This window comes from Chiloscyllium plagiosum, unplaced genomic scaffold (assembly GCF_037043375.1).
Source record: "Chiloscyllium plagiosum isolate Xiang-an unplaced genomic scaffold, Cpla_swu_hap1 HiC_scaffold_15, whole genome shotgun sequence".
In the NCBI taxonomy this organism is placed as follows: Eukaryota; Metazoa; Chordata; class Chondrichthyes; order Orectolobiformes; family Hemiscylliidae; genus Chiloscyllium; species Chiloscyllium plagiosum.
Window position 1 is genome coordinate 53,257,952 of NW_028270153.1, and position 12,939 is coordinate 53,270,890.

The 12,939-nt window shown below is 42.7% G+C and overlaps 1 protein-coding gene across 1 annotated transcript in view; it reads left to right on the forward strand.

Moving 5' to 3' along the window:
• Window positions 1-12,939, forward strand: part of mims2 (mitochondrial inner membrane scaffold 2) — a 56,721-nt gene that overhangs the window by 40,760 nt on the left and 3,022 nt on the right. The window contains exon 2 of the mRNA XM_043710206.2: window positions 642-823. Coding sequence (XP_043566141.2) covers window positions 642-823 — 182 coding nt within the window. The remainder of the gene's footprint in view (window positions 1-641; window positions 824-12,939) is intronic.

The following is a 12,939-nucleotide window of genomic DNA, read 5'->3' on the forward strand; positions in this document are numbered from 1 at the left end:
AACCTAGGACAAGCCAATTAAAGACACGCATGAGAATTCCTAGAAGCGTGGCATTCCAACTGAACTCTATCAACAAACACATCGAGTTAGACCCCATCTACCACCCCCTGAGAAAAGGAACAGGAAGTGACTTCACCACAGGAAATAACATCACCACAGGAAATGACATCACCAACCCAAAGAAATCCAAACATAGAAAGCAGGAATTTTCAGCATTGCTTTGCATGAGGCCAACTGATATTGTTACCTAGTAAGGTAACGAAATGTCTGGAAATGAACCTCCAAGCTCAGCGAGCAAACCTACATCCAAAATCTCAACCTGAGCTACAAATCTTCTCAAAACTCGCTTTGGCCTTCACTTCAGCTATTGTTTACTCCTCCTTCTCCAGCACAGCTCTCTTTCCCCCCACCCACTCATCATCTGCATAAAAACTGACATTTTCCTAGATACCATCTGTTATGAGGAAGGGTCACTCTGATTTTCTCTACAGGTGCTGCCAGACCTGCTGAGCTTTTCCAGCAATTTCTGTTTTTGTTTCTGATTTCCAGCATCCACATTTCTTTTGATTTTTATAAGATGTGTTTTGTTGCTTTTGCTTTATCCTTCATCAATAAACTTCCTCTTTGTTGTGCCTCCTTAGAGTGTAAGTGGAGATGGAACAACTCGGAATGAAGCCAGAAGATTTAACAGCAGTGATGGTAAAAAACTCAGCAAGTCCCAGCAGCTGAAACAAGTCTTCAAAGAGTATGGAGCTGTAGGGGTTGTATTTCATGTTGGAATATCACTGACCTCACTTGGAATATTTTATCTGGTGGTCTCAAGGTTAGTCTTCTGAAGGATCCATTTTTAATTGTAATAGAACAGAGAAAGGTACAGCACACAGTACAGACCCTTCAGCCCACAATGTTGTGCTGAGGATTAATCCTAATCTAAAATAAAATAACCTAACCTCGCTCCTCAATTCCCTGCTGACAATGTGAATGTCCAGCTGTCGCTTAAATGTCTCTAATGACTCTGCTTCCACCACTATGACTGCCAATGCATTCCATGCGCTCTCAACACTAAGCATAAAGACCCTAACTCTGATGTCTCTCCTTTACCTTCCTCCTAAAACCTTAAAACTATGACCCCTTGTGGCAGTCAATCCTGCCCTGGGGAAAAGTCTCTGGCTATCAACTCTATCCATGCCTCTCATTACGTTGTGCACCTCGATCAGGTCACTTCTCTTCCTCCTTCTCTCCAGAGAGAAACATCTGAGCTCAGTCAACCTCTCCTCGTAAGACCAGCCTCTAGTCCAGGTAGCATATTAAATAATGAGTGGATATTTCGAACAATGTGATTATGCAGTGTTTATTGTTTCTCCAAATTTTGCCCCTTTTCTACCTTCTGTCCTTAGGCACTGACTTCTTATAAGGCTGTAAGATGTGTATCAGGTGTCAAGTAATGTCATTTTTCAAGTAACTACTCCTTCATGTGTAAGCCTTGGCAGGGCTTATATTTTAAACGTGAAGGCCATCACAGCTTAATCCGATCCTATTCTCACTTTTTATCTAAAACCAGATAAATGAAAATGAGTTCCACTAGATCATAGTCAGGAGACGGCTCATGTAATTTCTAGTTCAGATTAACTAACATGAGGGACTTTCGTTAACTGTTGCATCGTGAGCTACTAACAGCATCCAACTCTGTTGAAAACACACACAAATATGTGAAGTAATCTTTCCCAAAGTGTTTCCCTGAGTCAACATCATCAAAAACCAGTGACTAACATGTTTAGAAATTATTTGAATGCACTTTCTAATAATTGGTTTATAAGGTTTGCTTGAATAACGCAGTTTTCAGAAGTAATTCACTGATTGTCATGATTGTATATTGAATGCAGTGAACGTGAAGACACCAGATGATTGCAACAATTGAAAGGCAGCTCACAATCACTTGCTCAAGCAATTGAACATTGCTAATAAATGGTGGTGTTACCAGCAATGCCCATATCCCATGAACAAATTAAAAAAAAAACCCAGAATGCCATCGAATGTATGTCAGATAAACAGTCATGTGACCCAAGCAATTCCTGGAAACATTTATGCACCATCCAAGCTTCAATCTTTCCTAATTCAACTAGATCAAGATTGACATAAAGAAGTTCAGTAAAAATATGAATGTGACTTTATTAATTTGAAGAATTAGAGCTCCATCATTCATCTCTCTTCCTATATTGAAACACACTGTTGTAAAGCAGCACTGATTTTAATATAGTTTAAAAATTGCATTTAGGTCGAAGAGGTTAACTTGAATCAGAGCAAACAGCAGTTGTTATGATAAGGAATTTAAGGAATGTGTTCATTTCGTGGAACATGTTTTTTTCTATGTTGCTTATTTTCTTTTGATGAAGATTGGAAATTTCTTCCTGTTAACTTTGTGTTTTCCTGAGTAGTCATCCAAGAACATAGAAAAGTACAGCACAAAACAGAACCTTTGGCCCACGATGTTGTGCTGAGCATTATTCCTAATCTAAAATAAAATAACCTAACATGTGCACCCCTCAATTCACTGCTGTCCATGTCTATGTCCAGCAATTGCTTAAATGCCCTTAATGACTTTGCTTCCACCACCACCGCTGGCAATGCATTCCATGCATTCACAACTCTCTGCATAAAGAACCTTTTCTCTGACGTCTCCTCTATACCTTCCTCCTAATATCTTCAAACTATGACCCCTCATGCCAATCAATCCTGCTCTGGGGAAAAATCTCTGGCTATCGCCTCTATCCAAGCCTCTAATGACCTTGTATACCTTGATCAGGTCGCATCTCTTCCTCCTTCTCTCCAGAGAGAAATGTCCAAGCTTAGTTAACCTCTGTTTGTAAGACAAGCGCTCCAGTCCAGGCAGCATCCTGGTAAACCTTCTTTGCACCTCTCCAAAGCCTCTGTATCTTTCCTATAGTAGGGCGACCAGGACCGCGCACAATATTCCAAGTGTAGTCAAACCAGGGTCTTGTAGGGCTGCAGCAAAACCTCACGGCTCTTAAACACGAAATCCCCTGTTAACGAAAAGCAAAATACCATATGCTTTCTTAACAACCCTATCCACTTGGGTGGCAACTTTGAGGGATCAATGCACTTGAACACCAAGATCCCTCTGTTCTTCCACACTGCCAAGAATCCAATCTTTAATCCTATATTTAGCATTCAAGTTCGACCTTCCAAAATGCATCACTCCACATTTACCCAGGTTGAACTCCATCTACCATTTCTCAACCCAGCTCTGCATCCTGTCTATGTCACACTGCAGCCTGCAATAGCCCTCGATACTTCCAAAGGCACCTCCAACCTTTGTGTCATCGGCAAATTTACTAACCCACCCCCAATCTTCTCATCCAAGTCATTTATAAAAAATTACAAAGAGCAGAGGCCCAAGATCAAGGCTCTGCGGGACACCACTCACCACTGACCTCCAGGCAGAATAATTTCCATCTACAACCACTCTCTGCCTTCTGTCAGCCAATCAGTTCTGAATCCAGACAGCCTGACTTTATGAATGTGTCTACCATGGGGAACCTTAACAAATGCTTTGCTGAAGTCCAAATACACCACATCCACAGCTCGACCTTCATTGACCTGTCTGGTCACCTCCTCAAAGAACTCAATAAGATTTGTGAGGCATGACCTGCCCCTCACAAAGCCATATGACTGACTGCCTTTAATCAGGCTATGTATTTCCACATAGTCAAAAATTCTATCCCTCAGAATTCTTCCAAAAACCTTGCTGACCACAGATGTAAGACTGACTAGTCATAGAGTCATAGAGATGTACAGCATGGAAACAGACCCTTCGGTCCAACCTGTCCATGCCGACCAGATATCTCAACCCAATCTAGTCCCACCTGCCAGCACCCGGCCCATGTCCCTCCAAACCCTTCCTATTCATATACCCATCCAAATGCCTCTTAAATGTTGTAATTGTACCAGCCTCCACCTAATCCTCTGGGAGCTCATTCCATATCCGTACCACCCTCTGTGTGTAAATGTTGACCCTTAAGTCTCTTTTATATCTTTCCCCTCTCAGCCTAAACCTATACCCTCTAGTTCTGGACTCCCCGACCCCATGGAAAAGACTTTGCCTATTTACCCTATCCATGCCCCTCATAATTTTGTAAACCTCTGTAAGGTCACCCCTCCGCTCCGAAGCTCCAGGGAAAACAGCCCCAGTCATTTCAGCCTCTCCCTATAGCTCAAATCCTCCAACCCTGGCAATATCCTTGTAAATCTTTTCTGAACCCTTTCAAGTTTCACAACATCTTTCTGATAGGAAGGAGACCAGAATTGCACGCAATATTCCAACAGTGGCCTAACCAATATCCTGTACAGCCGCAACATGACCTCCCAAATCCTGTACTCCATACTCTGACCAATAGAGGAAAGCATACCAAACGCCTTCTTCACTATCCTATCTACCTGCGACTTTCAAGGAGCTATGAACCTGCACTCCAAGGTCTCTTTGTTCAGCAACACTCCCTAGGACCTTACCATTAAGTGGATAAGTCCTGCTAAGATTTGCTTTCCCAAAATGCAGCACCTCGCATTTATCTGAATTAAACTCCATCTGCCACTTCTCAGCCCATTGGCCCATCTGGTCCAGATCCTGTTGTAATCTGAAGTAACCCTCTTCGCTGTCCACTACACCTCCAATTTTGGTGTCATCTGCAAATTTACTAACTGTACCTCTTATGCTCACATCCAAATCATTTATGTAAATGACAAAAAGTAGGGAACCCAGCACTGATCCTTGTGGCACTTCACTGGTCACAGGCCTCCAGTCTGAAAAACAACCCTCCACCACCACCCTTTGTCTTCTACCTTTGAGCCAGTTCTGTATCCAAATGGCTAGTTTTCCCTTTATTCCATGTGATCTAACCTTGCTAATCAATCTCCCACGGGGAACCTTGTCAAGTGCCTTACTGAAGTCCATATAGATCACATCTACTGCTCTGCCCTCATCAATCTTCTTTGTTACTCCTTCAAAAAAGCTCAATCAAGTTTGTGAGACATGATTTCCCACGCACAAATCCATGTTGACTATCCCGAATCAGTCCTTGCCTTTCCAAATACATGTACATCCTGTCCCTCAGGATTCCCTCCAACAACTTGCCCAGCACTGAGATCAGGCTATAGTCCCTGGTCTATAGTTCCCTGGCTTGTCTTTACCACCCTTCTTAAACAGTGGCACCACGTTTTCCAACCTCCAGTCTTCTGGCACCTCACCTGTGACAATCGATGATACAAATATCTCCGCAAGAGACCCAGCAATCACTTCTCTAGCTTCCCACAGAGTAGTCTGGTACACCTGATCAGATCCTGGGGATTTATCCACCTTTAACAGTTTCAAGACACGCAGCACTTCCTCCTCTGTAATCTGGACATTTTGCAAGATGTCTCCATCTATTTCCCTACAGTCTATATCTTCCATATCCTTTTCCACAGTAAATACTGATGCAAAATATTCATTTAGTATCTCCCCCATTTTCTGTGGCTCCACACAAAGGCCACCTTGCTGATCTTTGAGGGGCCCTATTCTCTCCCGAGTTACCCTTTTGTCCTTAATATATTTGTAAAAACCCTTTGGATTCTCCTTAATTGTATTTGCCAACGCTATCTCATGTCCCCTTTTAGACCTCCTGATTTCTCTCTTAAGTATACACCTACTTCCTTTATACTCTTCTAAGGATTTACTCGATCTATCCTGCTTATACCTGACATATGCTTCCTTCTTTTTCTTAACCAAACCCTCAAGTTCTTTAGTCATCCAGCATTCCCTGAACCTACCAGCTTTCTCTTTCACCCTGACAGGAATATACTTTCTCTGGATTCTTGTTATCTCATTTAGATTTAGATTACTTACAGTGTGGAAACAGGCCCTTCGGCCCAACACGTCCACACCGACACATCGAAGCGCACCCCCCCAGATCTATTCTCCTACATTTATCCCTGCACCTAACACTATGGCAATTTAGCCTGGCCAATTCACCTAACCTGTCCATTTTTGGACTGTGGGAGGAAACCGGAGCACCCGGAGGAAACCCACGCAGAATGTGCAAACTCCACACGGTCAGTCGCCTGAGGCGGGATTTGAACCCAGGTCTCTGGCGCTGTGAGGCAGCAGTGCTAACCACTGTGCCACTGTGCTGCCCATTTCTGAAGGCTTCCCATTTTCCAGCCATCCCTTTACCTGCAAACATCGGCCTCCAATCAGCTTTCGAAAGTTCTTGCCTAATACCGTCAAAATTGACCTTTCTCCAATTTAGAACTTCAACTTTTAGATCTGGTCTATCGTTTTCCATCACTATTTTAAAACAAATAGAATTATGGTCGCTGGCCTGAAAAGTACTCCCCCACTGACACCTTAGTCACCTGCCCTGCCTTATTACACAAGGGTAGGTCAAGTTTTGCACCTTCTCTAGTAGGTTCATCCACATACTGAATCAGAAAATTGTCTTATATCCACTTAAGAAATTCCTCTCCATCGAAACCTTTAACACTATGGCAGTCCCAGTCGATGTTTGGAAAGTTAGAATCCCCGACCATAACTACGCTATTATTCTTACAGATAACTGAGATCTCCTTTATAAGTTTGTTTCTCAATTTCCCTCTGACTATTAGGGGGTCTATAATACAATCCCAATAAGGTGATCATCCCTTTCTTATTTCTCAGTTCCACCCAAATAACTTCCCTGGATGTATTTCCGGGAATATCCTCCCTCAGCACAGCTGTAATGCTATCCCTGATCAAAAATGCCACTCCCCCTCCTCTTTTGCCTCCCTTTCTATCCTTCCTGTAGCATTTGTATCCTGGAACATTAAGCTGCCAGTCCTGCCCATCCCTGAGCCATGTTTCCGTAATTGCTATGGTATCCCAGCCCCATGTTCCTAACCATGCCCTGAGTTCATCTGCCTTCCCTGTTAGGCTCCTTGCATTGAAATAAATGCAGTTTAATTTATTAGTCCTACCTTGTCCCTGCCTGCCCTGACTGTTTGTTTGATTCACTTCTGTTCTCAACTGTACCAGTCGCAGATTGATCTCTTCCCTCGCTATCTCCCTGGGCCCCACAACCCCACCTTACTAGTTTAAATCCTCCTGAGCAGTTCGAGCAAATTTCCCTGCCAGTATATTAGTCCCCTTCCAATTTAGGTGCAATCTGTCCTTCTTGTACAGGTCACTTCTACCCCAAAAGAGATTCCAATGATCCAAAAATGTAAATCTTTCTCCCATACAGATTCCCCTAACACAATCGAACTCTTGGAAGCCGATGTATCGCTTGTTGCATTAGAGCCAGTCTCAATACCAGAACTTGACTGGTCTGCCAGGGATTCCCTATTCCCCTTCTTGAAAAGAGGAACAACATTCTCTCTCCAATTCTCTGGTACAACTCCTGTGGAGAGTGAGGAAGCAAAGATCTTCCCCAGAGGCTTTGCAACTCCTTTCTCGCTTCCCGGAGCATCCTAGGATAAATCTGGTCTGGCCCTGGGGACTTGTCAATCTTAATGTTAGCCAAATTTTCCAGCACATCAATCCTGATCTGTTCAAGCCTGTTTCCCAACTTCTCAAAGTTCTCATTCACAACAAGGTCCCTTTCCATCGTGAAAACCGAAGCAAAAATCTCATTTAGGGCTTCCCCTATCTGCTCAAACTCCACGCACAAGTTCCCTACGCTATCCCTGACCGGCCCTACCTTCTCTCTGATCATTCTCCTATTCTTCACGTATGAGTAAAATGGCTTTGGATTCTCCCTAATCCTTCCTGCCAAACCTTCAGTCCATTTCTGAGCTCCTTTCTAGCGAGCCTGTATTCCTCTAAAGCTGTACTAGATCCTTACTTCCTCCACCTTACGTAAGCTGCCTTATTCCTTTTGACGAGAAGCTTCTACGTTCTCGTCATCCAAAACTCCTTAAGTTTACCCCTTCATGTCTGTCTCAGAGGAAGAAATTTGAGCATCATTTGCAACAATGCTCCTTATACAGTGTCCACATGTCTGTTGTGCCCTTTCTGTGGAACAATTGCTCCCAAACTGTACTTCCCAACTCCTGTCTGATAGCGTCATAATTTCCTTTTCCCCAATTAAATATCTTCTCTTTGGTAACTGCTCCTTTCCCTCGCCAAGGCTATAGTAAATGTGAGGCAGTTGTGGTCACTGTGGCCAAAGTGTTCTCCCACCACGAGATCTGACACCTGTCCTGACTCATTGCCGAGCACCAAATCCAAAATGGCCTCTCCCCTTATTGGCCTGTCTACATACTGAGTAAGGAAACCCTCCTGAATACACCTGACAAAAATTGCTCCATCCAAACCATCTGCACTAAGGAGGTTCCAGTCGACGTTGGGAAAGTGGAAGTTACCCATAACAACAGCCCTGCTACTTCTGCATTTTTCCAAGCCTATGAGTTCTTCGATCTCCCTACTGCTATTAGGGGGGCCTGTAGAAAACCCCCAATGAAGTGGCTGCTCCCTTGCTGCTCCTAAATTCCACCCATACTGACTCAGTAGTTAAACCTTCCTCAACAACCTTCGTTTCTGTAGCTGTGATGCACTTTGATTAGCAATGCTACACCCCTTCCTCTTTTTCCACCCTCCCTGTTCGTTTTAAACGTTCTAAACCCTGAAACATCAAGCAACCATTCCTGCCCCTGTGAAACCCACATCTCTATTATGGCCATAATATCATAGTTCCAAATACTAATCATCACTCTTATTTCTGACAGTTCTTATGTTAAAGCAGGCACACTTTAACCGATCCCTTTGATTCATCACATGAAAAACCTTCCCAATAGTTTCACTACATCCTGTCACTGCCCCATCTACAACTACCCCCCTCTCAGATATGTAGCTCCGGATCCCACCACCTTGCCAAACTCGTTTGTGTTGTCTTCAGAGGGATGGGCCAATATGTCACTTACCCCATCCTACTCCAGATAATGATGCATTGTTTTCCTTGTTTAATTTGCAACAGTGTAGAATTCTCTTCCTCCACCAATTTTGTGCATTCCAGATCAGCTCAGTTCTTCTCACAGCAGTTAATTAATCACACTCCATACCATTCACCTTATCATTGTGTCAGCTGCTTGAGGAATATTTCAATCTTGATATCTTTTAATTTTCTGCTTCATGATTTGACTGCTGCAATTTTTGATTTGACTAAAATTCCATGTCTTTCCAAACCAAGTAATTGGATGACCATCTCTGTGGTAACAATTTGGATTGTATTTCAAGGTGTGTGGAAAAGCATAATTCTCGTATTTTGCAGGACATCAAATTGCTACCACAGGGGAAAAAAAATTTATTTTCTGCCTGATGGTAATTTTCCTACTTGAAGTTAGTATTAAGCCTGTTAATGAGATTTTAATTGGACATTCTTATCAGAATTCAGCAGTAGTTAAGTGACAAAAATGATTTGTTTGGGGTGCTCTTCCCAATTTGGCATTGTTCCACACGCTCTTCCTGTTTTCTGGGCAACCTGCTCCCAGATCCTCAGGAGAGAATTGCTTGGAAAGCTGTCATTAACAGCATGCACAAAAATGGCTGAGATGGTTTTCCTGATTCAGGGTTCATTCTCCCACCACTTATATAGGGAAAATAAGTTGGGTTGGGCCTCTTGGATTGTGAGCATGTACATGTTGTGGCACAGGGTTTCTCGTATCTTTACTCCCAAATGAGAATGCTGTTAGAAAATGCCTGGGTAAATTACTGTGCAACATATTGTAAATGATATGGACACCACTGCCGACTGAGAAAGTTGTGGCTGGGGAGTCCAATCAGGTGGCTGCCTTGAGTTGTGATGATATTTTTGTGTTGGAGTCTCACAAATTTGAGCAAAATTGAGAACATGCCATCACATTTCTAATTGGGCCTTGAACATTGGTGGGTAGGCTTTGTTGGGAAGTAAGTTACTCACTGCAAATTTCCCAGCCTCTGACCTGTTCTTCTAGTCATGATATTTGGGTGACTAGTCCAGTTCAATTCTGGTCATTGGTAACCCTAAGCCACTGGGTGATCCAGCAATGGTAATGCTTTTAAATGTAAAAAGCAGGGGATAAGATTTTCACATTGGAGGTGGTCATTGCTTGACATTTCTTTGCTGCAAATGTTATTTGCTACTTATCAGTCAAAGCCTGGTATGGTACCTTACTGAAACAGTGCATACCAGCATTCAACAAGTGAGAAGTTACAGATGGAACTGAGCATTGTTCCCTCATGATTGCACATTCCCATTTTGACCTTCTGATGGAAGGAAAGAAATTGCTGCAGAAGCTGAAACCGGCCTAAACCAGTGTTCTGAAGAAGTGACATCCTGCACTGATGTTCTGGGGAAATGGATTTGCCTACACCACCACAAAGCATCTTCATTTGTGTTAGATTTAACTCTAATGGGCGGCACGGTGGCGCAGAGGTTAGCACTGCTGCCTCACAACACCAGGGTCCCAGGTTTGATTCCAGCCTCGGGTGACTGTCTGCATGGGTTTCCTCCGGGTGCTCCGGTTTCCTCCTACAGTCCAAAGATGTGCAAGGCAGGTGAATTGGCTGTGTTAAATTGCCCATAGTGTTAGGTGCATTAGTCAGAGGAAAATGGGTCTGGGTGGGTTACTCTTCGGAGGGTTGATGTGGACTTGTTTCCACACTGTAGGGAATCTAATCTAATTAGTGGAGAACACCTCACCCCCCCCCCCCCAACTTGCACTAACTCCAACGTTTGGTCTCTTTAATGCCACCCTGTTAACTGCTGCCTTGATGTTGTCTCTCTCATTTCACCATAAACCTTTTAATTTTTGGGGGGCGGGAAGAGAGCGAGTTCTCAAAACCAAAAGGAAATCACCCTGAGCACCTTCAGAAGGAACCTTCACACAGGGGATTTCTGCTCAGACACCCAGAATCTTTATTTTTAGGCACATTTTCTGTTGATTTATCAAAACCACATTTGCGAATTTAATACCTTGAGAAACCCAGGGCTAATTTGGCTCCGTTTGCAACTGTTTTCCAACCTGGAACCATTAATTATTGCTAGTTAAAGTTGAGTACTAAGTTGCATTGAACCATGGAGTTTGTCCTATTTTTTAGTATCACCATAGAAAAACTTACTGTTTACCTTTTGAAATAGTTTGTCAGATAGGAATTTCCTCTTGTTGAAATTTTATTTTGTGCCTGACAGTTGGCTTTCTAACCTGTTTGTCTTCTAAGTTCTGCTATACAAGCAGCTCTCTCTAATTCTGGTCTGAACCAACTGCCAGGACTTGCACAAACCAGAAATATTTCTGAAATTGAGAAGCTTGAGTACTTGAAGCAGGTCACCAATAAAATTGAAAGCAGTAAGAATATTCCATCATTCCTTTGCCAACATGCTGGTGCAACAGAAAAGTGAAAATTATGTTCAAAGACAAACTTGCAGACAGTTCCTGTGGTGCAAAATAGTCTGCCAATTTGCTATGGCCTACCAACTTATAATTAATCTTGACATTCTGGTATGCTACTGGGGTCTTCCACATATAAAGTACTTGTTCAGTTCTTCTGCCAACTTTGATCCCCTTACTTCTCTAGCCTCATTTTCCAGTGGTCCAATGTCCACGCCTGCCTCTCTTCTCTCCTCTCCCCCCACCCCCACAGTTGTCCTCTGTTGGCTATTAAAATATTTCCCAATAATTTTCATCACATTGTATGCTTTTATGTGGTAACTTTTTGTTAGCCATGTTTGTCTTGTCCTCCCCTTAGTACATGAATGTTCAATCATGTTTGTTTTAGATTAGATTACTTAGTGTGGAAACAGGCCCTTCAGCCCAACAAGTCCACACTGACCGTCTGAAGAGCAACCCACCTAGACCCATTCCCCTACATTTACCCCTTCACCTAACACTACGGGCAATTTAGCATGGCCAATTCATCTGACCTGCACATTTTCCGGACTGTGGGAGGACAATGGGAGAATGTGCAAACTCCACACAGACAGTTGCCTGGGCCGGGAATTGAACCTGGGTCTCTGGCGCTGTGAGGCAGCAGTGCTAACCCCTGTGCCACCCATGTTCATTTTGTTTAATAGATCTTTACATTCTGAGTCGACAAAAAGTGGCTTGCCTTTATGAAGCATCTATTATAGTGAATGGTTGTTTTGGAATTTTTAAAAAAGTACTTTTATTCCACAAACCTATTTTCATTTTCAGTGCCGGTTTGAAAGGATTCAAGTTCACTTCAGCTGATTGGTTCAGTGATGAGTCATATTACTTGTTGTGGTGAAGGGTGACTGGCAGGAATATTTTGAAGCAAATGGCTTTTAGAAATCAACGCTTTGAACTTTTACCTTTGACAGTACTGCCATTTAACTGACTGAAGATACTATCTTTCAGCTAGGACACCTGCTCTCTTAGGTAGATGCAAAAGAAAATCACGTGGCATTATTTATTTGAAATTCTCCTGGCACTCAGGATGATCTTTATCACTCAACTGTTATGACATTATGGTAAACCCTTCTGCTAATTAAACAAAACAAACAAAAGCTCAGCTCGCCTCTTAATCTATGAAAGTATGAGTGACAGAACTACCCAAATTCCACTATTTAACAAAAAAATAATTTTATTCTTTAATTATTTACAACTCTAAGCCTCCTTTCTCTTAAAGGTTTGTTATCTACCTCCCACTCTGTAAACAATATACTGACACAATAAAGCCTCTGTTAAATTTACAGCAACTCAATCTTCAAAACCGGACAGTGGCTGTCGTCTCTGGTATCGATCTTCCTCTATTTGTAGACTATGCAGGGAGATCTTCGATCTTCTACTGTACAGATTTTTCATATGAAAAAGGTACCTTTGCCTGAGAGTTTTCAGGCAGTCTGTCAGACAATGGCAGATTAGGGCTCTTTCTGGCTAATTGTCCAAAATTTGGATAATCTAATTGGTTCTATG